Raw genomic sequence first — 23,959 nt, 5'->3', positions numbered from 1 at the left:
GCCGCTATTGATTATACCAGCGGGCAGCAGGAACTGTCCCAACTGCGGCCAGAGCTGGCTTCAGGAGGGGAGGAAACAGCACCCCGGCTCTGCAGCTTTCGGATGCAGCTGAGCGTGCTGCAGTCTCTTTCAAACGGTTGCTTATTTTGTTATTTTTGTTACTACATTTTGGTTTTTTTAGCATGTGACGCAACTGGCCCCGGGGAAAAGGACAAACACCTGGGCTGCCTTGTCCTCCCCGTCCCTCGAAGGCTCTGGGCTGCTCCGGCTGTGGGTTCCCCCTACGCTTCAGCCTCACCAGCTGGCAGAGGACCGCAGGGAGAGCCCCGGCCGGGAGACCACATCCAGCCTCCTATCAGCATAGCTTTCCTTCCGTCAGGCAATTAAACCCGGAGGTGGGTATCTGGCTGCAAGATTTGTGCATCCCTTAGGGCAGAGAAAGCTGCAGCTCAGGTTACCGCCTCCCTGCTGCCCTACAGCAACCTTTCAAGGTCCTCTAGCCGAGGGAGGGGAGTGGGCAGGGGAGAAAATACAGCTGAAGGGGGGCTGCTTTCAGCTGCTTGCTCCGATCGATGGAGGAGAGCAAGAGGGAAGCAACTGTAGCTTTCCGCCGGCTCCGGATGATGCCGCATAGTTTCCCTTTTAAAAGCATGAGCTGGGCTGGAGAAATAAATATTTGTGTTGCAATTCCTGCTGGAAACGAAAGGCTGTGTTTGGAGAGAGGGTGTTAAACGGAAGTCACCGGGGCCAATGCAGTTTGTTGCTGTGACTGTTTTATTTGCTGGGTGCGATCCCGCTCCCAGCTGTTCCCTGCCCTGCTCCCAACTGGGACAGGCGGCAGCTTCGGCAGGGACCAAGGAGGGGTCACCCCCCCCAGGGGCTTAAATTTAGTCTGGGGCAGGAGAGCTGAGCGGGCAGCTCAACCTGTAGCCGTGGAGGCTCTGGAGGACAGACAGACAGACAGCCGCATGCTGGATGTGGCTCGAGGGCTCAGCCCCTTCCCTCTGCACTTTCTTCCATTTTCTCCGAGTTAGGTGCAAAGGCTCTGGCTGCGGGCACATTGCCAACGCAGTCCTCCTCGGCTGAACAAAATGTCCCCCTGTCCTGGGGCCTGGTTTTTAGGTCGGGCCGAGGCTGTGCAGCACAGCAGGGGCCCTGCACCCCCCGGGGTGTCCCCACTCCTTCCCAGCAGCACAGACACCTGTGCCCAGCTGGGGAACGCAGCCTGGCGATTGTGGAGAGGGAGAGCGAAGGGCTGGAAATCCTGGACGCCGGTTTGCGCGCTGGGAAGGCACACGCCTGCCCGGGGGGGAAAGCTGCGAGGCAGAGGCTGAAGTCCCGGCAAGGGAGGGTGCTGGTGCCGGGAAGGGCGGGTGGGAGAGGCGAGGCTGCGCGCCGCAGTGGGGAGCCCGTGTCCTGCCCTGGGGTCACTGCCCGCATGGTTTGGGGGTACAGCACACAGCGAGAATAAAGAGAAAAAAAAACAAAGACTGATTTTGGGCCCCGGGGAGCTCGCGTTGGCGGTGGGCTCGCACAAATGCACAGCCTTGGGGTTTCCTCGAAGGCCCCTGGTGAGCGCGGCTGCCGAGGTGCCCCCGGCTGGGAGGCAGAGCCCCGGGGGGCTGCAGGCGCCCTCGTCCAGCGCTGCCCCCGCCCTGCCCGTCTCTCCTGTGCAGGCAGCGCCGGTGGGTGTCAGGCAGGGCCGCCTGCCACCATTTTAGCGGCGGCAGCGGTGCTACCGCCTGCCGAGGCGGTAACCGAAGCTGCTGGGGGCGGGGGGGGGGGGGGGGGGGGACCGGGGGACGCGGCGCTTTGCCGGCAGAGCCGAGCCGGCCCGGGGCGGGGCGGGGAGCGGCGGGGCTGCGCCGGCTCCTCCATCCCCATCCCGGCGGCTGCCGGGGCCGCTGCCCTCGCTGCTGCCGGCCCGGGAGGCGGCGGCGCCCCCCGCCCCCCCGCCGGGGAGGGCTTCCTGTCCCCCGCCTTCCCCTGGCCGCCTGCCCGCCGGGGCCGGCCGAGCCGCGGGGAGGGGAGGGGGCTGCGGGCGCTTCCTGCCGCCGCCCCCGCCGGGGCAGAGCGGAGCGGAGCGGGGCGGGGAGCTCAGCCCGGCCCAGCCCAACCGAGCGGCGCTTCCCCGGGGCGAGCGAAACTTCCCGGGGGGCTGCCGGAGAGATTTCAAATTTGGGGTTTGTGGTTTGGGTTTTTTTTTTTTAATTTATTTTAAATTTTTCGGCACTTTCGGCGGGGACCCCGGGGCGGAACCGCCCTCGCCGAGAGCCTGCGGCGGCCGGGAGGGGCCGGTGCCCGCAGCGCCGCCGGCCCCCGGGGATGGGCTCCGGCGGGGCGCCCAACGCCTAGCCCGGCTCGGCTCGGCCCGGCCCGGCCCCCCGCGGGCAGCGGGGCCGCGCAGCATGGCCGCGGAGCTCAGCGCCGAGGAGGAGCAGGTAGGTCCCCGCCGGGCTCCCCTTCCCCGGGCCGGGCAGGACCGGACCCCGTGCGCTGCCCCCCCCCCCCCTCCCCGGTTTTTATTTTTGGCTACCCCCATCTGCAGCGCTGTTTTTTCCCCAGTGGGGCGCTTCTCCGCAAGGAAAGCCCCATCTGCAACCCCCTTGCCCCCCCCAATCTGTGCAGCCCCCCCCCATCCCCGCAGCCCCCCGTTCCCCGCCCAGCGCGCACCCCAAAGGCCTTGGCGGGGCCTGTGCCCTGGGCGCGCCGGGGTGCTGCAGCGTGGGGTTGGGGGTCACGCACCCCCAAAGCGACGTGTGTCCCGGCCCCCCCCGTCCCCCCCCCCCTGTCCTCGCAGGCCTCCCCCCGTGGGCAGGCTGCCGTGGGGATGCGTGTGCACGCGCTTCCCACGCCCCGGGCCTCCCGTGACGTCCCGGCTTCCTCCGCCGGCCCTTGCGTCACCGCGGGAGGATGTTGCCGGGCTCGGGGAGCGGGGCCGATGAGCAGCCTCTGGCTCTCCCCTCCTCCACCCCCACCCCCCACCCCGGGGGTGCCCACCCGCCTCTGCAGCCGCACCCCGAGCCGCGGCCGCCGGGGTGTCCGTCCCCACCCTCCCCCGACCCCCGGGACGCGGAGCCCGGGAGCCGGGACTGGCCCAGGGCACGGCGTGACATCGGCCACCTCGCTGGCCTCGGGGGCTACAGCGTGGAGGCGAAAGCGACCGGAGGGTCAGTGTTCTGGTTGGTTGGTTGGTTTTCTGTTTTTTAAAACATCTCTCGTTTCTCCAGGGAGGTTGAGGAGGGGTGGTTGGGAGCCCTGGGGTTCCCAGAACGCCCGTGCCCCCGCAGGGAGTGCTCGCCCGGAGCTGAGTCCATCGCGCAGCCCGCGCTGGCGCTCGGGAAACGCAGCGCTCCCAGGCTTTCTCCTCCAGCACACCCCGGGAGCAGGGCTGCTATCTCCAGGGTCAGGAGGGCTCCAGGAGCAAGGGGCGTTTATGCCCCGGGTCCCCACAGGTGCCTTGTGATTTGTCTTACTCCTGTGCTGCAGAGGGGGCAAAGCTTCCAGCAGCTGGGGTGTTAGTTGACCCTGCTCTGGCGGGGAGGCTTGGTTTGCAGCGAGAGACGAGGCTGGGCTCGCCCAGCCAGCGTCCCGGGAGAGGGATCGGAGATGTTTGGTTTGTGCGGGGATGTCGGATGGGGAAGATGAAGGGATATTTGCAATAATGGCTCCAGGTTTGGATCATCAGAGTGGGGCGGGGGAAGGCTGCCCTTGGTGCTGTCCTTGATGAACATAGTGGAAGTTTCTGTCTCTTTTTCATGGGTAAGTGCTGGTTGGGGCTGGGACATCCCCTTCCTGCCACCCTTTCGTCCCCCTCGGGACCATAGGATTTCTTCCGCTCGATCCGCCATCAAGCCAGCGGGGAATTCACCCCTCTCCTCTCCCTGCCAGCCTTGGGACATCTCCCGCTCCGCTCTGTAGGATGTCTGCAGCTCCCTCCCCAGCCCATCCCGGAGGGACCAGAGGAGCCAAACCGATTTTCCTCAGGGGTTTTCAGCCCAGCTGCAGTTTTCACAGGACTTATTCCTCCCCCACCCAGGCTGAAGAAGGCGGGTGGGTTTGCTGCCAGCGCAGCCCGGAGGAGGAGGGCTTGTCCTCCGTGTTCCTGCGGCAGTGGCTTTGTCACCACCCTGCCCTGGCGCAGCGAAGCGGGGACTTCGATGACGCCAGCGCTCCAAAGACCAGCATTGTTCAAAACGCCTGGCCGCGGACGATTTCACTCACAGCGCTGCCGTTGCTCACAGAAACGGGGCTTCTTGCTGCAGCTCTGGGTCACGGGCTTCGTTTCCAGCCCGTGGAGTGATCCCTGCTGCGCTCGGCTCCACACCTGTATAAATCCGTATGGGATCAGGGCCAGAAACGATGATGAGACGCGGTGGAGCGTGCAAGGGGGGCAGAGCTATGGCCGGTATTGATGCTCAGCTCAGTAACTCCTGGCTCGCCTGCTGTTGAATGTCAGCACTGGTAAGTTTTGGATTCCGTTTTGCTCCTGCAGAAAGCGAGGGAAAGCTGGAAGTCACGGCTGAGCCGCCCTGCAAAGCCAGCACTTGTTCTCGTGGGTCTTGCCCCTTGCAAAAAAAGCCAGCGTCCCTCGTGATGGGTGCTGGAAATGGGATTGCGTGAAGCGTGATGGGTTAAATGTTGAGGAAGGAGACCTGAGTCACACATTGCATCTTCCGAGGGGCACCCTTCCCATCACCTCCGGTTGCCTTGGCATCCTTCCCATCACCTCAGGGCACTGTCCCCATCTCAGGCTTCAGTGTCTCTTTGGTCCCAAGGGCAGTGGGAGCGTGCCTGGCGCTCACCCCCATCCCCAGGCCCTCCTGCACATGCTGGGGAAGGAGCATCTCTGCTGTTATTTTGGGTTGGCATCTCAGGCCCAGCCCTGGCTTTTGGGCAACTGGGGGCCCCAAGGGACTCCCTGGGGAAGCAGGGATACGGGCGGTGAGGTTCCTCATCTTGGCTTATGGATAGGATGGATTTCTATATACATACACGTGGATGCGTGTGTTGTGTTAAAGCTGAAGATGGTTTCTGTATTGCCCCGTTTATTTTCCCATCCCTCTTCAACAGAGGAGAAATCATTAGAAATTTGGGCCACAAAAGAGTTCCTTTTGTTTTGGCAAAGTGGAGGCTGTTGGAGATGAAGCCTTGGGAATGAAGGCATCCTGTAAGTACAACTCCCAGGAAAAGCTCCTGCCGGCTGCTGGCTGGGAGGTGGGAATGCGAGGCGGGGGGGGGTGTATAACGCCCTGTCTCCTTTGCTCCCCCTTCGCCCACTCTCCCCCTGCCCAGTCCCTTGCCCCCAGCAATTGCAGAGATGGGGGGGGCACAGCCAGTTGACCATGGCACGCTGCTGTGCCGGGAGGGCTCGCGGTGCCTAAAGGGGATTTTTGTGAGGGCTTGGAGCTGAGCTGTTGAAATCTGCGTTCAGATTCCTCCTGGCGCTGTCAGAGGCAGATCCAGCCCAATTCTGTGAGTTCCCTCCTGGTTGGTGCTCACCCAGCCGCTCTGCCAGAGTCCGATACTGAGTTAGGGAGCATCTGGCTGCGATGTGCTGGGGGTCTGGGCTGGCCCTTAGCGGCTTCCAGCAGCCGGGCGAGCTCATATCCCTTCCAAAAATGCCTGCTGCGATGCCAGGCAGGCTGTGGAGAGACCCCTCAGAGGAGCCGGGCTCCTTCGGCTCATCCCATGAGAGGGTCTCACTGGCCCTGCCGAGCCTCATGCCACCGATAAACCCCGGCCCTTCGCTTCCTCCCATCGGAAGTCATTAACGCCGACGAGCTTTTCTGGCTGAATAGCTCCCAGTAACTCCGTGCCGCCGCCTGACATCCAACACCGCCGCCTGCCCGTGCTCCCTGCTCCAGGAGCCAGCCTTCAGTGCTCGCTGTCCCTCCTCCTCCTCCTTGCACTGTCATCGCCATCCTCCACTCTTGTGAGGATGGAAACTCCTCTGTTTTGGGGTGTGCCTGGGTGGGAGCGAAGCATTTCAGGGGCTCCCTCCATCCTGTCCACATCCTTTGAGCAGTATGTGGTGGAAGGCTGGGCCGTGCTGCCCCGTCTCCCTCGGGGCTCCTGTATGGGACCGGGGTCAGTACGCAGCAGAAAGCAAAGCTGCTTCCATTAGCACGGGCGTTCAGGAATCCCAAGCCCACCTTGCAAACACAGCTGTAAAAACACATTTTGGGGTTTTTTTTGCTCGCCTTCAGGTCTTTAAGCCTGCTGGGAGGTTGCAGGTTGAGGTTTGCGACTCTGTTCTGTCAGTGATATAGTCAGAGAAGTTTCTTTCTCGGTTTCTTGTGGTTTCGGGTGCGCACAGTGCCGGTGCTTTGGGAGGGGAGCGTGTTCATTCAGGATGGCCCTGGTGTGTTTCGGGACCATGGGCTCTGGGGAGCAGTGGGAGCATCCTGGGACCCTCCTGGACCGAACCACTCTCATCTGGTCTTCTGTGGCTGTGTGAAACTGGCCTTACTGGGTGAGCCGGTCCATATCCTGTAGCACATTGAAGCATCAGCCCTCGATGCCGATCTTGCTCGTTACCTGTGTTCACACGGTTGGGTTCGCTGCTCCACGGTGGAGCTGCAGCCCCAGGAGCTGCTGCCAGCTGATGGGTTCCTGCTGCGCCGGGGCTGCTGTGTCTGACCAGGAGTTTACTGCCGTGAAATCCTCCTTGTGCTCCCTCTCTCCTTTCCGCAAGTGTCTCCCAGCCCCGAGGCCGTTTTTTCCAATGCCAGCACTCCCCGCACTTGCTGCTTTCCCGGCACTGGCGTTGCCTCCGTCTCCATGCCCCTTGCCCTCACCCCCTTTGCCAGTACCTGCCGCAGAGCTCCCTGCTTCACCCCGAGGAGCTGCTGGGTTTGCTGAGCCATGCTCAGCCCCTGCCTCTGCACCATGGGCCGTGTAACTCCCACTGCAACCAGGGATGTTCCTCGGGCACTCCTTTTCCTCCTACCCCATCTCACTGCACACCCCTCCTCTCTCCCACAGGCAACCAAGCAGTTCCTGGAGGAGATCAACAAGTGGACAGGCCAGTACAATGTGTCCCCGCTCTCCTGGAATGTGGCTGTCAAGTTCCTCATGGCCCGCAAGTTCGACGTCCTGCGGGCCATCGAGCTCTTTCACTCCTACCGGGTAAGCGAGCGAGGCTGGGTCTCTGTGAGAGATCTCTAGTCCCAAGGACGACCCTCCCCCTGCTGTTTTTTTTCTTTTTCTCACTCCCTTATGAGTTTTATCTGGCTGGAAAATCCTTTTTCAGCCAAGGCGAGTCGCCATGGAGATCTCGCCGACCCGGGTCCCTTCCCCTCCGCTGAGAGCAGTGTGTGTGCTCGCAGGGTGCCCTCCTGCCCGCAGAGCATCTCACCATATATAAAGGATATATATGCATATACACTTTTCCCATCCTGGTTTTGTAAAGCTGCTTCTCCCTGCACTGGGGACTGTGGTGCTGCAGCCAGCTGCTATCCTCTGCTGGAAAATAGGGCCATGGAGCAGAAGTTTCCCTCGGAGGGCTGGGTGCCCCACGGGGAGGTGAGGGTGTGGGGAGGGCTGGGGTGCCTGTGCCGGCCGTCACGCCAGCTTCCTGCCCGCAGGAGACACGGCTGAAGGAAGGCATCGTGAAGCTGAAGCCACACGAGGAGCCGCTGCGCTCGGAGCTGCTCAGCGGCAAGTTCACCATTCTGGTAGGTGGGGGCATCCCCTGCTCCCCGAGTTACCCCAGCCGGGCAGCTCGTCCCAGCTCTGCTCCGTGCAGGCGCCCTCGGGTGTCACAGGAGCCTGATGGTGTTTCCTTGCCAGAGCGTGCGGGACCCCTCAGGAGCCTCCATCGCCCTCTTCACGGCCAAGCTGCACCACCCCAGCAAGAGTGTGCAGCACGTGGTGCTCCAGGCGCTCTTCTACCTGCTGGACCGAGCGGTGGAGAGGTGAGCCTGCCTCCGCCGAGCTACCGAGTCTTACCACGACGCGGTCCTGGGGAGCCCTTTCCCTCCCAAGGGTGAGGGGAGATGCTGCTGCTCACTGAGGTTTTGATGAAATCCTTCCAAAAAGCTTTGCAGGGAAAAGATGTGCCTGTCTCAAACGGGAACGTGAATTCCTGAAGGTGAATTTGTGGCCGAGTCTGTCTGCGTGCCTCTGGGAGTCCCATCTCTAATTAGGGGAGAGAAGAGGTCACAGCTCCCTGTGGCTTCAAATTCCCTGTCTTCCCCTGGTTTGACCTCAAGCCAGTCATCCCCATGGAGGTGTTCAGCAGCGGAACAGAATTCCCCAAGCCCTGAGCCAGGTTCTTCACAGCCTTTCCCTGCCTGTGTCCAGGTTTCAGTTTAGCAAAGCCCCTGATTCCTGCAGGCTTCGGCCAGGGAGGAGGCAGCTCCCGCACTGGCGAGTCGTAATGCGAGCCCTGCCAAAAATATAAAGCCGGGATGTCCCATTTATTCCTGCTGGGCTGTTCTGTTTTTGAACTTACCCGTCACGGGCGATGCAGCTGAGACAGGCTTAAGACATGAGCCAGGCTTAAATAAGGGTTGTAGGAAGAGGTGGTGAAGCAGCTGGGAAATGTGGAAGCGAGCTTTGGGTCAGTGGGTCCTTCTGGGGGATTTTTTGGGGTCAACAAGCTGAAGATGAGGTTAGCATGGGGCAGGTCTGCTCATGCAGGAGCCAAGCAGTTGGATGTTGTGAGGTTGATGTTGCTTTTTCCCCTCTCTCAGCTTCGAAACCCAGAGGAACGGGCTGGTGTTCATCTATGACATGGCAGGCTCACAGTACACCAACTTCGAGCTGGACCTCAGCAAGAAGATCCTCAACCTGCTGAAGGTAACGGCCGGGGGTGACCCCGTGTCCGGGAATGGTGCGCAGGCCACTCGCTCATCGAGTGTGTGAGGTCCTGTGGTTTTGGCGTACGTTTTCCCACCAGACCGTGCTGACCACGTCTCGGCTGAGGAGCACCAGCTCCCGCCCCACAGGACCTCGGGAGGGCGTTGGGAGCCTGCCAGGCGGGACCCGGCCGGGGCTGCGGTGTCCCGTGGGTGGGAGGGGATCAGCTGTCCCCATGCCGGATTCCTCTCACAGCTGCTGGCAGCGCTTTTGGGAAAACAGATGCAAATTATTCTTTAATCATGCTGGCATTTCGTGCCTCCTCCCTTCTCCGGAAAAAAGAAATAACAGTAAATATTGTCCGGGGTGTGTTCTCACAAATCCTGGCTCCCAGGCTTCACCTCTCCCCCATGGAGCCAAACCCTCTGCCTACCTAATTCAAAGGAAATAATTTGTTTCCAAATCAGAGCATAAAAATAAGCGTGGCGTTGCCACCTCAGGGTCCTTTTGCTGGTCGTCACCTCTGCTGGGACGCATGTTGTCCCTCCTGGCAGAGCACGGAGAGGGGCTGGTTCCTCCCCGGTGACGTGGATCTGACCCCTCCTGCCCACAGGGTGCCTTCCCGGCTCGGCTTAAGAAGGTTTTCATCGTGGGAGCGCCCATGTGGTTTCGTGTGCCCTACTCCATCATCAGCCTGCTGCTGAAGGAGAAGCTGCGGGAGCGGGTGAGCGCAGCCCCCCTGCCCCGGCACGGGACCCTCGGTGGGGAGGGCTGAGGCGGTTTTCCCTTTGGGACAGGATGGTCTAAGCAGCTTGTGCCCCTCAGCCCCGTCCGCTGGAAGCTGCTGAGCCCAAATCCATGGGAAATGGAGGCTTTCTCAGCCTATTTCGTAGGGCTCAACCTGTTTCAGTATTTTCAGCAAATATCTTGAACCTCTTTTGAAATCGCCTTCGATTTCTTCCTCTGTGGTGAGGCTGCCAGCAGCAGCAAGTGGAGGGAATGGTAAATGATTAAAGGGAAAGGAAACATCTGCTGAGCACGCAGGAGAAATGCGCTCAGGCCCTATCTGACAAAGTCAAAAATACGTAAACAAGTATCCTCAGCATCAGCAGTGCTGCTGGTAGGGCCCTTTTCCAGCCCAGTGCCTCCCTGGGCTGGACTTTACCCCTCTGCTTTTGGTAGGAGTTTGGAGCCCCTTGCAAATTTGGAGTTGGGTGTCGATGTGGACTCGTACCCTGAGAGCCAGCCCCTGCCCCTCCACTGGCGTTCCCCTTGGGTGCCCTCCCGGGGCGGGTGAGGAAGGGGGAAGACCCCAGTGTTGTATGGGTAAATATCTGGGCTCCATCGGAACTGCGCCAGACCGTTGTCCCTGTCCCCAGCGAAGCCTCTCCATCCTTCTTGGTGTCACCCCTGCCCCTCTTCTTCCTCCTGCAGGTGCAGATGGTGAAGATGTCGGAGCTGAAGGAGCACCTGCCCCGGGAATGCCTCCCCGAGTACCTCGGGGGGTCCCTCAAACTGGACCCTCTGAGCTGGAACTGCCGGTTCCTGCCCCAGCAGAACGGGCACCCCGACCCCCTGGATGAGCTCATCCTGGTGCCGCTGGTGGCCCCCAAAGATAACGGCTCCGTCCACGTCCCCGGGCCCAAGTCCGTCACCCTCCAGGAACTGCTGGATCATGTCAGCCACAAGCAGAAACGAGGCATCTATGAAGAGTACGAAGATATTCGGCGCAGGAGCCCGGCTGGCACCTTTGCCTGCTCTTTGTGAGTCGGGGGGGAAGGAGCCAGGTGTGGGCCAGCATGGGGGCCCCCTCCCTTGCTCCAAAAAAGCTGGTTTCCCCCCTCCCCGTGCTTCTGCTGCTCAGCGGTGGCCCATCTGCCTCTTTGGGGTGCGGTGCTTTGGGTTGGCGATGGAGACCCCCGGCCTAGTGATGCTGTGAGCCCCCTCTACGGCTCCCACAGCCGCCGGGGGTCGGAGGGAGCCGCGCAGGGGACAGCGGGGACCAGGACCTGGCCGGGACTCCGCTTCCCGAGGCTTTGGCCAGGTGATGGCAGCAGAGCCCAGGCTACGGGCGCTGGAGGCTTGCGCAGAGGGAGGGATGGTGCCTTTTCCTTCCCTGCCTGGAAAACATCCCTGCTTCCCTCTTCCCTGCCTCCCAGGGCACCCTACAACCAGGAGAAGAACCGGTACGGGGACGTGCCCTGCCTGGACCAAACCCGCGTCAAGCTGGCGAAGCCGTACAGCCGCCCAGAGGTGAGCCAGCCCGGGATGGAAACTCGGGCTCCTGTGTGAAGCTGACACAGCCGTCCTGGCCACAGGGCTCTGGAGGGCTCACGCTGTGCCTGCTTTTCTCTCCCCAGCTGACCGATTACATCAACGCGAGCTTCATGGACGGCTACAAGCAGAGGAACGCTTACATCGGGACGCAGGGTATGGCCCAAGCCACCGAGGGGTTATTTTGCTCCTGATGTGTGTGTGGGCTTCACTTCCCTATCCAGCCTCAGGCAGCGGCCACGGTGGGGGCCATCCCAGGAGCAGGGTGCTGCCAAGCAAGTCCTCCTCCTCTCTGGGTGTATTTACTCCCCTCCCGGTCCCCAGCCAGAAGGGAATAGAGTTTCTCCTGGGAGAGAGTGAGTGGGTCCATCCTCCCTCAGCTCACAAAACGAGTCGTGGGCTGAGCAGACTCCCACTAGCAGCGGCAGTGACAGCCTCCTTCTCCTGCCCCTAACCCAGCCCTGGCTTTGCCCCATCTGCCCGGGGGTGAAGCAGCAGAGAGGGGGAATCAGTGCTGGGGCAGGGGTCAGTCGGTGACAGCTCCAGGCAGGGCTGGTGGATCCACGCCGGGGTCAGTCCCCACGGGAAGGGGCAGCTGGGTGAAGGGGCTTGCCCAGATCCCTCAGGTTTTTGTCTGACGTGTGGGCTGTCCCCGCAGGGCCTCTGGAAAACACCTACGGTGACTTCTGGCGCATGGTATGGGAGCAAAACGTCCTGGTGATCGTGATGACAACCAGGTGAGTGCTCATGGTGGGGGCCCAGCCCCGTTCTTCTCTGCAAAATGATCATTTTTGCTGTTGGATGAGCAGTGCTCTGCTCTCTGCAGTGACCCTGCAGCTGTGGTGCCAGCCAGAGCCCTGCAGGGCAGGGACATCACATCAGGGGTGGATGTGGGGTCCTCAGGGGATCACGGTCGGGTGGAGTGGGACATGGCCCTGTCAGGGCAAGGAGGACATCACCAGCTTGTCTTTCTGCTCCCAGGCTGGAGGAGGGAGGCAGGAGAAAGTGCGGCCAGTACTGGCCCCTGGAGAAGGATTTCCGAGTGTGCTTTGGGGCCCTGACCATCACCAACCTGGGCGTGGAGAACCTCAGCCATTACAAAAAAACCGTCCTGGAGATCCACAGCTCGGAGGTGCGTGGCTGCAGCCGCCTGGCGGGGGACGGCACGGGGGTGCAGGAGGTCCTCTGTGTCCAGGGGCAGAGGAGAGGGGAGGGTCTAACCCCCCAGTTTTCCCCCAGACCAGGGAGCGGCGGCTGGTGTCCCATTTCCAGTACCTGAGCTGGCCAGACTACGGCGTCCCCTCCTCAGCGGCCACCCTCATCGACTTTCTGGGGGCCGTGAAGCAGCAGCAGAGGGTGGCGGTCAGCGCCCTGGGACCTCGCTTCAAGGGTCACCCCGGGGGACCCCCGATCGTGGTGCACTGCAGCGCCGGCATCGGCAGGACAGGTAACGGGGTAACCCCGGCGGTGGGGCACGTCCAGCCTCCCCGGGGCGTTTCCACCATGGTGTGGGTGCGAGCTGGTGGTTCTGGGGTGCGTGTGCCCAGGGCTTCCCGCAGCCGTCGGACTCCATCGCAGTCTCTGCCTCTGCCGCTGCGGGAGGTTTTACGGCGGTGCTGAGGGCTGCCCCGCTCCGGTTCTCTGAAGGCTCTTTGGTGGCCGACGCCATCCCTGTCGTTGTCCCCAGGTACCTTCTGCGCGCTGGACATCTGCCTGTCGCAGCTGCAGGACGTGGGCACGCTCAACATCTCCCAGACGGTGCTGCGCATGCGGACCCAGCGCGCCTTCAGCATCCAGACCCCCGAGCAGTATTACTTCTGTTACACCGCCGTCCTCGAGCACGCCCAGCGCGAGGGCCTGCTGCTCGCCAACCACAGCCGGGCCGGCCAGGAGAAGAGCTCGCCGGGACACTGAGACCTGCCGCCTCCCCACAGAACCCCCTTTCCCGTCCCGCCGGGGCTGCTGGAGCCGCCTCCGTGCCCGCCGGGACTCGGCTCTCAGCACTGCTGTCGAACTGTGCCTTATTCACACCAACGGTGGCTGCCGCTCGCCCGGCGGCGGAGGACGGCGCGGGAAGAGGCTCTCGCTCCTCTCCGCGGTATTTCTGTCGAGGGGGTTGGTTGGTTGGGGAGGTGGTTTTTCTTCTTGTTGTGGTTTTTTGGGTTTTTTTAATTAGTATTTTTTTTGTTGGGACCATCTAAAATGTATCTAGAGAGGGGCTCTGCGGAGCCCTAGGAAATGTATTTCCAGTCGTGCCCTGGGGTTTAGGAAGAGGCGCCTACTTCAGTCTTACCTGCCACTAAGTGTGTGTGTCTGTATGTATGTGTGTATATAATATATCCTCGCTGTGCCCGCCCCTGGCTATTATATAGATACATATATACAAGCACCCGTTTGAGCAGCTGCTGCGGGTCCCCGCTGTCCTGCTGTCTCACTGCTGTGATCCCCGGAGCGGTGAGTTTGGTCCTGGCTCTGTCTTGTTTTCCCACCCCCGACCCCCAGCTCCTTTTTCCGTTTCCTGCCCCTCCCGCTCCTCGCAGGCAGTGCTGGACCTGGTTCCTGCTCTGGGGGTGCTCAGCGGCATCCTCCCCCCCCTTTTCCTTGTCTCATCTTCCCCATCCTCGTCTCCTGCCGGGAGACGGCAGCTCTGCTCCCGGGAGGAGGATCTGGAGGATTTTGGCCGCGGTGGGTGGGTCAGACGGGGGGGCGAGGAGCTCACCAGTGTCCCCTGCCCCTTGGGGCGCAGCCGCCGGAGTCACTAGGTACGAGGGGATGGGGACACGGAGGGGACCGACCGGCTCTCCAGGTTGCCCGGCTTTTCCAAGCCGGCAGTGGGAATCCGCGGGCCCAGCCCTGCGGTGAGTCACGGGCTGGAAAAGCGCTGAGCAAAAAACGCCAAAACGCTGGAGAGGCCACGAGCTGACCTGACCTCCGGGGCAGCAGCGCCTGCCCGGGGCACCGGGACCGGCAGCGCCTGCGCCTCGGTAACTTTATACTGTAATAAGCTCTTTGAATGTGTATATTCTTATTTTTTTATAATCTTGGGGGGTTGGGGTTTTTTGTTTTGGGTTTTGTTTTGGTTTTTTTTTTGTATTTAACATTAACTTGATCCAAGCCAGAGCCAGAAGTATTTGTAAATGTTCCTATTTTGCTCTCGTTCAGAGAAACATTTTCGTGGTTACTTTTTGGGTTTTGTTTTGTTTTTATTTGTACCGACATATAAATATACTACCAGTGACCAGTCCTCTCAGCTCTCGCGGTGCAGTTGGTCAGGGGCAGGAGAGGAGAGGGAGGGAGTTCAGGGCTTTGCACACCCCATGGTCCTCAAAAGCGAGTTGGCCTCATCCCTGGGGACACGTGGACCTGCCATGGCCCCCCAGCACTGGGGGGGCACAGGACTGCATTCAGGGCCATGCCGGGGAGCAGAGGGCTGGGGGGGGGTCAGGGCAGCCACCTTCAGAGCCCGGCAGCCCACTCCTGACCTGGGTGAGGCCCCATGAGAGGGAATCAGGCTGCAGGCAGCTTCCCTGGGCGGGCAGGATACAGGATGCCGGCAGGAGGGAAGGCAGCGAGGTGCCCGTGCTGGACGTGAGGGGGACAAGCTGCCCCACTCTGAGCTCCTGCCTCTTTTCCCAGGGCCTGGCTGAGCCCCAGAGCATCAATCTGCTTTAAGCACCGAGCGCTTCGGAGTCTCTTCTTCGTGGCATGGACCCTTTCTCCAGCTGTCACCTCCCTCCTTTATCTATTTTTATGAATAATTATTTAGGAAGTGCCCAGGGTGTGTTGGCCACCCTGATGAGCAGCCCGGGAAACCAAACCTCTGTCTGCAAGGAGCCCCCCGGTCAGGGCTGGAGGGGCAGCGCCGTGCCTGGATGGGGAGGCGGGACAGGCAGGGCTGGCCAGGGGATCTGCCTGCTGCTACCTGCACCTCGCAAGGCACAGTGATTTGGGGGGGCTGGGAGGGTTTGCCTCTAACGCAGACGCTGTCAACAGCGAAAGGCTGGGCGGCTGCTGATCTGAACAAGGCGTACCTGATCCTGTCGCTGCTACCTGTAACGCTCGAGGGATGGAAGCGGAGATTAAAGGAATGGAGTTGCTGGGCGCCTCTGGTGTTATTTCCTCAGCACCTACAGCTGTGGTTTGGGGAGCGTCTGCCGTCTTCCCACGTTTGGGAGCATTCTGCAATAAATGTTGTAAAACGATGAATGGCGGCAGCGTTGGGGAAAGGCCTTTTGCTGCGGGATTTGGGGGTGAGGGCAGTGCTTCTGTGCTGCCGGACCTGCTCTGAGCAGGCGTGTAGGGCAGAAAAACACACGGGCACGGCTGGGGGGAACACAGCTGGGCTTCCCCTGGGCTTGACAGCCAGCCCCGGCGCCTTCGGGTGCAAGCGATGCCAGTCCTGGAGCGGCAGCCGCAGCCTGAGGCTTCGGGGTGAGGACAGAAAAGAGGCGGCTGGTGCGAATCAAGCCCTAGAGCCAGCGGGAGAGCATGTGCCCCAGAGCAGAGCAGCCGGCCCCAGCGAGGTTCCCAGGTGAGAGGAAACACGGGCGAGTGGGAAGAGCAGCACCTGTGTTTGCTCAGCTGGAGTTTGAAAAAGCCAAGCAGGTCAGTGTCTTTCTGGGACTGGCAGCGGCGGAAGCTTTCCCCGGCGCTCGAGGTGTGGGCAGGCTTGGCCGGGCCAAACACATGGGCTGAATGGCTGGAAAAGAATGGGAGGCAGCAGGGCATGTGTCTTCAAGGGATGCGTGCCCCGGCACCCATGGCTGTGTGAGAATGGGCGTTCTGAGCGTCCCCGGAGCTGTGCGTGTCCTGCCTGGGGAGCACTTTTGTTTCAGCTGGAGTGTCCCGTTCTTCTAGGTACCATTTTCTGCCCCGCTGTGCTCCTCGAGCAGCATCAGCCCACGCAGTTGGACCTGCAGTGCGGCTCCTCTGGCTCACGCTGGCCTCCAGCTTCCCTCCCGGCACCTGCTGCAGGGTGGCTCCAGCATCCAAGGGAGCCCCTCATCCTCGGGGAGGAAGGAGCCCAGGATCCTCCTTCCTCGCTGCCAAACACATTCTGCACCCCAGCTGGGCTCTCTTGTTGGCACACCTGCAGAAAAGGGGGGTTGTGGCTTGTTTTTGCCTGTGTTGTGGGCCCTGGCTCTCCCCGGCTCAGCGGGGCTTGCAGCGAGGTGTCGGGTCCGGACCCAAAAGCTGCAGGTGGTGGCAAGCGTCCTGCGTGACCCCATGGGTGTGCCTGGCCCCTGTCCCCCTTTCACAGGCTGCAAAATCCCAACCGAGCCTGCGCTGTGGGCGCGGGGAAAGGCGGTCACACCTTTTAGCTTAATTCCATACGATGTGGGCGCAGAGAACCGAAACATTTCCGAGGAGACCCAGGTCCTGGTCTGTCAGTGTCTCAGCAGCAATACCAGGCAGCGTGGTGCTGGAGGGTGTTTAATGAAAAGGCACTTCAGGCTGACGTTAATATTTATTTCTTTTTATGCTTAGTTTTTTGACTTTTAAAATGTTTCCCCTTTCAACTCTTCTGATGAGATCAGCCCATCAGTGGTTTTGGACTTTAAACTTGAGGTTTGAGGATTTTTAACCAGCCTGGTGGCCTTCGACAGACAAATAACAGCAGAAGACGAGGCAGAGGATTTCTTCAGCTGCTTCCAGCCCTCAGGCTCACAGTTGGTAAGCAGGGAGAAAACTGGGAACCACTTGGATACGCCGCTGTCGTAGACCTCAGCATCTCCCTTCAAGGAGGGATGAAGATCCCATCTGTGCGGGAGGCGGAGAAAAGGGTTGTAAGCATTTTCCATGGGAAAACAACCCAAACGCTCTCCCACCCTGACTATTTCCAGGGCTGCGTTTCTTGTCAAAGCCAGCGTTTTCAGTCCTCTTGCACAACACAACGCAAGGTTTTGTTCCATCCACTTTTCCCTGTGCCAGCAGGTCCCACTCAGCAGCAGAAATACAGATTTCTGTGGAAAGGGACACTTCACACAGAGAGCCAAGTGTTACTGGAAAGTAGAACTTTGTGTTTGGAGAGCAGTGGAAGGAATGGGCCACTGAGTGCAGGCAGCAGCTTTGCCTTGCGCTGCCTGAAGCATCTCTCCTTCCCCAGAGTGCCCCAGGGAGGGGGATCAATCACCACGGGCAAAAGTCACAGCAGGGACATCCTAAACCGGAACAAGCCCATGAATGAAATCCAAAGTGCTGGTCGAGGCTGGAAACGGGATTTAAAGCCATTGCAGGGAAACTCCAAAGGGGAGATGCCATCCCTGTGCCTACCTGTCTCATTTGGCTTTCTGGGTTTCTTGGCTGCGTGCACGCCGCCTCGCTAATTACGATTACTTTAGTGCTTGTAATTTGCCCAGCACGTGTTGAGCCCTGGGAGTTTGGAAACAGCCTGGCTCCAGAGTGCTTCATTTCTCAGCACTCCTGCTTCCTTGCCACCAGATTCCTAGGCTCAGGCTCGATCCCCAGCAGCACAGCAGCCTGTGCAGGTTCAAAAACCCCTGGCCAGAGACCTTTCAGCAGTTAAACTGAGCTGCAGCTGCCAGCCAAACAGGCAAGAGCCATCCTCCTCCGCTGTATCTGCGTGTCCTGGCCTCCTGGCAGTACCCGGGGTCCACCTGCTCCCTGCCCTGGCTGCGCTTAGAGCTGAGAATGGGAAAAGCAGCTGGAAAGAAAAAAAAAAAAACGCAAGATGTTTAGACCTTGTTTGAGTGAAGATGCTTGAAATATGTATTTTACTAGAAGTTTAGAGCACGTGCGTTTTTATTTTTTGCCCTCCCGACTGCTCTGGATGACCAGATGAACAGCAGGCCTGGTGACAGCTAATCCGAGGCCAGGCCTGGCTCCTCCGGTCTCGATTTCAGGCAGGCAGGGGGCCTGTGCCTGCACCAGAGGAGAAGCCAGCAACTCACTCCACAACTTTGTAAACCCCGGGAGGAAAAAAAAAAAAATTAAAAAATAAAAAACCCAACACGCAGCCGCTGCCCCATCTCCAGCTCGTGTTTTAGCAACGGCAGAGAGGACTGGGTAGCGCTCGCCCACCCCCGCGGGGGCAGGGTTTGCTGCAGGGCCGGGGGTCAGCTCCCTCCCGCCCTCCACGGTGAGGCCTCTCCCTCAACAGCCCCCCCACCCCAAAACCTCCGCCGGTGGGCGGTGCGGCCGTGACGATCGGCATCGCGGGGCCAATCCGCCCCGGGGGGAGTTCCCCTCCATTCAGGGCTCCTCGCCTGCGCGTTGAGGGTATGTAACAGCTGCTTCCCCCCCCTCTCACCCCTCACGGCACACCGGGATTTGCTTCCCCGGCGGCGGGAGGTGGAGGCCCGGCGCCAGCGGCGGGCTGAGGGAAGGAGCGACCCGCGCGCTCCAACGCCCGCCGGCGGGAAGCGCGCGGCGGGAAGCGCGCGCGGGGGGGGGGGGGGGGGAGTGAGTGTGTGTGAAGTGGGGGGGGGAGCGGTCGCTGCACCGGCCACGCCCCCCGCCCCCATTGGCCGCAGGGCGGTGGCCACGCCCCCGCGGCGCGCGGGCCTGTTCCCCCCCCTTCAGTGTGTGTATATGTGTGTGTGTGTGTGTGTGTGTGTGTGTGTGTGTCCCGTTCCCCCCCCCACGTGTAACTGCCATCCCGGAAGTGAAGGGGTCGGGGACAAAAGGCAGCGCCTCGCCCCCCCCCTCCACTCCCGGGACCCGCCGCCGACCCAACCCACCGCCCCCCCCCCCGCCAACGGCGGCGGGGGGGAGGGGGGCGGTGTGTTGGATCGGCGGCGGGTCCCGGGAGTGGAGGGGCCAAGCACGTGCGCGCGCGCAGTGAGGGGGGGGGGGGGGGTGTCCGCGCGCGCGCGCGCGCGCGCGCGGGCCGAGGCCGATGTAAACATTCCACAAAAGGGCTCCCCAGAGAGGGGGCGGGGCCTCGTCGGCCGGAGGCGGGGCCAGTCCCGCCGCGTGGGCGGGCTCCCCGCCGCTGACGGTTGGCGTTACCCGCCTTTCGATTGGCTGGAGCTTTTCGTTCGCAGCCAATGGGGTGGCGGAGGAGGCGGGACGGGGGCGGGGTGCGCTGCTTATACGGACATTTTTCTTCGGCGGTCGCTCCCCCCCCCCCCCCCCCTTTCCCTCCCTTCCTCTCCACATCCCCTTCCTGGGGGTTGCGGCCAATAGGGGAGGGCGAGGTGGGCGGGATCAAGGCGGCGACTGGCCGCGGAGCTGACGGGCGTGCAGCGCGTCCAATAGTCGTTCGGGGCTCCCCCCCTGCCCGGGGAGGGGCGGGATTTCCCGGGGAACAGAGAAGCGGGCAGCGCTCCGCCGCGGCGGCCGAGAGACGGTTACTCCATCTTACCCCCCCCTCCCCCGTTGAGACCCCCTTCCCCCGCGCGGGGCCCCGGCGCCGCCCCCGCCCGCCCCCCCCCTCCGGGAGGAGGGGCGCGGGGACCCCCCCACACCTCACCGCGCCGGGGACAGCCCGCCCCCGCCGCCCGCCCGGGAGGAGCCCGCAGCGGCCCCGCCGCCCCCTGACCCCGAGGGAGACTCGGCCGCTGCCAGGGCCCGCTTCGAGGTAAGGGGGGGAGGGGGGCGGAGGGGAAGGGGGGTCTCCAGGCCCGGTGCCGGCCCCCTCCGGCGATCCGTAGGGGGCGGGGCCTGGCGCCGGTGCCGCGCGCGCTGGCGGGGGGCGGGAGGAGGAGGAGGAGGGGGGCGGCGGAGGTTGGGAGGAGGAGAGGGGGGGCCGGTGCCCGCGGCGCGGCTCCCCGGGGAGCTCCGGGCCGCGCGGGCGGTCGCGCGTCCTCCCGCCCCGCCCCGCCCCGCCGGGCGCGAGGGGGTGTCCCGGCCCCGGCATGGCGGGAGCGGCGGGCGGAGCGTGCGGCGGCCGCTGGGCGCGCTGCGAGGCGGGCGCCTCCCTCCGCCCCTCCTCCCGCCCTCCGCCCGGTGCCGCTCCCGGGCTGCGGCGGGACCGCCCCCCGCCAGCTCTCTCCCGCATTGCACGCCCCCGGTACCGGCCGCATTGCGCGCTGGATCCTCCTCCGGGGCTTCCCCCCGGAGCTCCTCCCCACGCCGCCAGGCCTGGGGCGGGGAGCGGGGGGTGAGGGGGGGGTCCCGGGAGCCGCCTGGAGGGCGGGGGCGCGGGGCTGCCCCGGCTCCGGTGTCCGCCTGCCCGCCCGCCCCAACTTCCCGGAGAAGTTGCCGTTACGAGCCTTTTGCCGCTCCATAACCGCCCGGCGGGGTCTCGCCCCGCCGGCCCGTACCCCGGCCGGCGCCTCCCGCCTCGCCCGGGCCGGTCCGCGCTGCCCGTGCCCCCGCCCAAGCGGCACCCGGGGTGGCTGAGGGTTCCCCCGTCGCTTTTCGGGGAGCCCCGATTGCAGTTTTTCAGCTCAATACCGCAGCGCTCCGTAAGGACCTGTTGGAGCGACATACAGAGCTGTGGAACCCGGCGAGCTCCTCTTGCAGTAATTTTTAAGCGTTTTTAATAGCAATCAGGTATCCTTTTTTACACGTCCTCGCTGTGCCTTGAACTTGTCAGACACTTGCACTTGATATTTCAGCCTTGTTTTTTTAATTCTTGGGACTGTTGTGCATCCATAGAAACTACTTCAGGTTTTCTCTTGGGCTTGCAGGCTGTGGGCTTCAGATAGTTTTAAAAATAGGAGCGTGCTTGGTGTCTGCTTGCCCAAATTCTGCATTTTCTGCATTTTCCCGGCCCAGGTTCAGAATGGGTTTTAATAGCTGTTATTTGGGCAAATAACACGTGTAATCAGTGTACTGATGGAACGGGTATGTCCCAGAAGAAAATGCATTTATTTGGACGGCTAAAATGGTGAAAAACTGAAAAATAATTTGTTTGAAATAGCGCTGGAACAAGTGATCAAAGGCATCTTGAGCTGCGTGTGGATTTTTAATCTCCTGCGCTGTCCAGAGGAATCAAAACCTGGTTCATGTGCTAAAGTGTAGCTTAAGGATGATCTAACACCTTACGGTTCTCTTCTAACTTGTCACTTTTATATTCATCAGTCCTGCTAAAAGGTGTGGGGTCAGTAAACAAGTGGGAAATACCCAACTTCTTTCAGTACAGCTCCATCTGCACTTCGGTCTTCCAGTCCTAACCTGTAATTTTTTTTTTAAAAAACAGAGTTTCAAAGAAGTATACATTGTTCTGAAATACCGTGCTGTTAATACTATATAATAAAATGGCACCTTATGTTAATACAGTTATTTTGAAGCACCCGTAAAATTCCTTCATCACATAGAAGTGCTTTGGCAGCCTAGTGTCAGCCTGTGCTGGATCTCCAGGAACAGAAAACCACTTTTTAGGCTCTTTTCTTCCCTGCCCGGGTGGAAGTTGGCAGTTTTTCAGGCCGGTGCTCTCTTTGCAAAAGGAAGCTGTGCTTTCTCACCCCAAAGTATCTTGTCCTTGTCCCTCCCACGCACCGCTTCTGGTTAAGATACACGGTCTCAGCAGAAATTTGTTTGAAAACCTTCAACGTGATCGTTCGCCAATAAAATGGCAGTAATTTGCTAAAGTTTGGGGAAACTTGGGGTGGTTTAGACTGCTTTTGCAAGCAGGGTGGGGAAGGGGGATGCTTTCCCCCCTTCCCCAGCCCGGATTGCTGGGGGAGCACTCCGCGCAGGCTCCTGGCACGTGTGGGTCTTGGAGCCGGGAGCATTGCGTCGGAATTGGCAGGCGGATCATTTACATTTCCAGGATTTATGAATCGTTTTCTGTCCAGATTGCTGTTCTGGTCTTCTCCAGCGTTGGAAAGCTTTTATGGCTGTTAAAGCTGGAACAGAAAAGAGAGTCCCGTAATAGCTGTCATTTTAGCCTGGTGGGCAGGGGGTGCGCTTTTGGGGACATGATGCTTTTTTCCAACTCCTGTGGGGTCTTGTCTCTTTTTGTTTAAAAATAATAAATAAATAAAAGTATGCTGATAATTCTCTCTGTGCGTGGGGAAAGTGTACTTAAGAAGCTGAGCGAAACGCTGCTAACCTCTGTATTGAGTGTGGAGCTCGGTGTGGATCTCCTCTCTGTGGTGGGGTTTAGCACCCAGGCCGTTTGCTGCTTTGGCAAAGCGCGGATCGGTGCCTTACCAACTTGTTACCCATCTGGATGGAGACAAGTGGGGTTTATTCATGTCCTGTCTGCCTCGTGGTGGGTGCTGGCACACAGTCCGCAGGCTGTCACCGTGTCACCTTGCAGAAAACTCTCCTAACTGCTCCGAAAGCTTTGCGTAATGCTTTTCCAGCACCTTTTTTCTTTGGGATACTTCTCGTATCGTTTTGGAATAGCTCTGGTCACCTCTGCACAGCACCCCTTTATAGCAGGGCTGGGGGCTTATTCCCATGTTACAGGCGAGGGATCTGTGGCACCGCACAAAAAAATATACCAGCGATTGCTGAACAAGCTGGGTCATGTTCTGGAAGTCGTGCGGCTGGGTTAGTGCACAGACAGCAGCGCTGCCAGAACCTGAGCCGGCTGCTTTCTAGCAGGCGCCGTGATACACGGCATCGCAATCCTGTGGAGGACTTGTCCCGCAGGACATCTGTGATGGCTCCGGGGTCAGAGGAGCCCCTCCAGGGTCCGGAGCTGTAGCTGAGGCTTACACTTGCTGCTCCTGAGTTTTGAGTCCTTCCTCAAACCTGTTAACCCCCTTCCCCCCACCTCACGTCTGCAGCTATGCGATTTCCCTGCCCTTTTTCAGAAGGGTCCTCGCTCTGCAGGGACTGAAATCCTCTCTAGTGGCACTTTCATAACTTGTTCGTGACGACAGTGTTTATCCACAGGCATGTTGTGGTTCCAACAGGTGCCAAGGCAGCAGACCTTCCCAATTTGCTTTCTTCCTATTCTCTATTTGCATTTTGCTTTTGATTCTGACACCTATTTAACAGCTGCTCGCTAGTGCCAGAAGACCCTGCTTATCTGATTGGAAAACCTGAAATAAAAAATCAATATTGGTTTCTAGTTATGCAGATTTTTGAGATTTTATTTGGTAAAAAGCTGGGGAGCGGAGCTGCCACGGGAGAGGCAGCTTTGTGAAGGAGAGTACTCGGCCTCTCCTGCCTCCGTTGCCCCCGTGGAGGAGTGAGCAGGCAGGAGGGGAGCCAGGCGTGAGGAGGAAGCCGTGCGGTGAATCCAGCCTTGTCCCCGCTTTGTTCCTTCTCTTTCTGTGTCAGCGCCGCTGCTCCTCTCCTCTCCGCGGTACCAGAGGGGAAGGATGCGCTCCACTTACGTTTATCGGTCCCACTGGCTTATGCGAGGCAGATGGATGGGGAAATCCTCTGATGAAGTTGGCGGGGTAGAATTGCATAATTCTGGTGGTGTTACTGAGATGCAATGTACCTTTTTTCAAATTTTTTGTCTTGCTTTACCAGCTGAGGATCCTGTGTGCGTTTGTGGTACGTCTGCCTGATACACCCTACCTATAGCACTAAGCAAAGCTGGTGAGCTGGGAGGTGGCATGGGTGGGAAGATCAGAGGTGTGTTCCTACACAGTGCCCTTTCCCTGCGAAGGGGGAACACTAAAAACCTCAGAAAAGAAAAAAAAATGTGGTTTTCATCCTCCTGTAGGCAGAATGTAGTGTACTCTGAAGGTAAAAGACAGTTTGGGTAGAAATGATGCTGGGGAAAGAGGATGGGATTCTCTGTGGAATGCACGGAGTGGGACTAGGTCTGTTTGGTTATTGCTAAGCTCTCCTACGTGCCTCAGGTTAAAGCTTTTAACAAAGGAAAGTACCTGAAGTTTGTGACTTGCTTTCAGTCTTGTGCAGTCCTTGCTGTATTTTTGTGGGTTGTTTTTTTTTTTTTTTCAGCCCCAGATTAACATTACAGATGATGCAGTTTGAATTGGGGCTTTCTAAATCTTAGAGTCAAAGTCCATAAGGGGATGCCAGAGCTGTGTGCTACGTT

At 60.3% G+C, this 23,959-nt stretch overlaps 2 protein-coding genes across 5 annotated transcripts in view; both read left to right on the top strand.

Moving 5' to 3' along the window:
* The first annotated feature begins 49 nt into the window (after positions 1–49).
* Positions 50–15,180, top strand: PTPN9 (protein tyrosine phosphatase non-receptor type 9). Of its 4 annotated transcripts, XM_074837844.1 has the most exons (14): positions 3,075–4,464; positions 5,074–5,170; positions 6,988–7,131; positions 7,590–7,679; positions 7,795–7,919; positions 8,700–8,805; positions 9,419–9,529; positions 10,240–10,568; positions 10,965–11,058; positions 11,166–11,235; positions 11,738–11,816; positions 12,061–12,211; positions 12,319–12,526; positions 12,767–15,180. In XM_074837844.1, exons 3-14 carry the CDS (start codon positions 7,078–7,080, stop codon positions 12,991–12,993), a joined length of 1,644 nt encoding a protein of 547 aa, XP_074693945.1. In that variant the 5' UTR covers positions 3,075–4,464; positions 5,074–5,170; positions 6,988–7,077; the 3' UTR covers positions 12,994–15,180. The 4 variants fall into 4 exon arrangements, with proteins under 4 accessions (XP_074693944.1, XP_074693941.1, XP_074693942.1 ...); XM_074837843.1 differs by lacking the exons at positions 3,075–4,464; positions 5,074–5,170 and adding an exon at positions 50–395; XM_074837840.1 differs by lacking the exons at positions 3,075–4,464; positions 5,074–5,170 and adding an exon at positions 2,027–2,441.
* Positions 15,181–19,404: 4,224 nt separating this feature from the next.
* The window catches only part of SIN3A (SIN3 transcription regulator family member A), a 34,322-nt gene continuing 29,767 nt past the window's right edge, over positions 19,405–23,959 (top strand). The window contains exon 1 of the mRNA XM_074836928.1: positions 19,405–19,621. The gene's annotated coding sequence lies outside the window, so the exon portion shown is untranslated. The remainder of the gene's footprint in view (positions 19,622–23,959) is intronic.

The sequence above is a fragment of the Strix aluco genome, chromosome 12, assembly GCF_031877795.1.
Source record: "Strix aluco isolate bStrAlu1 chromosome 12, bStrAlu1.hap1, whole genome shotgun sequence".
Taxonomy (NCBI): Eukaryota; Metazoa; Chordata; class Aves; order Strigiformes; family Strigidae; genus Strix; species Strix aluco.
Note: the sequence above shows the minus strand (reverse complement) of the source record. Positions and strands in the feature narration are given on the sequence as shown.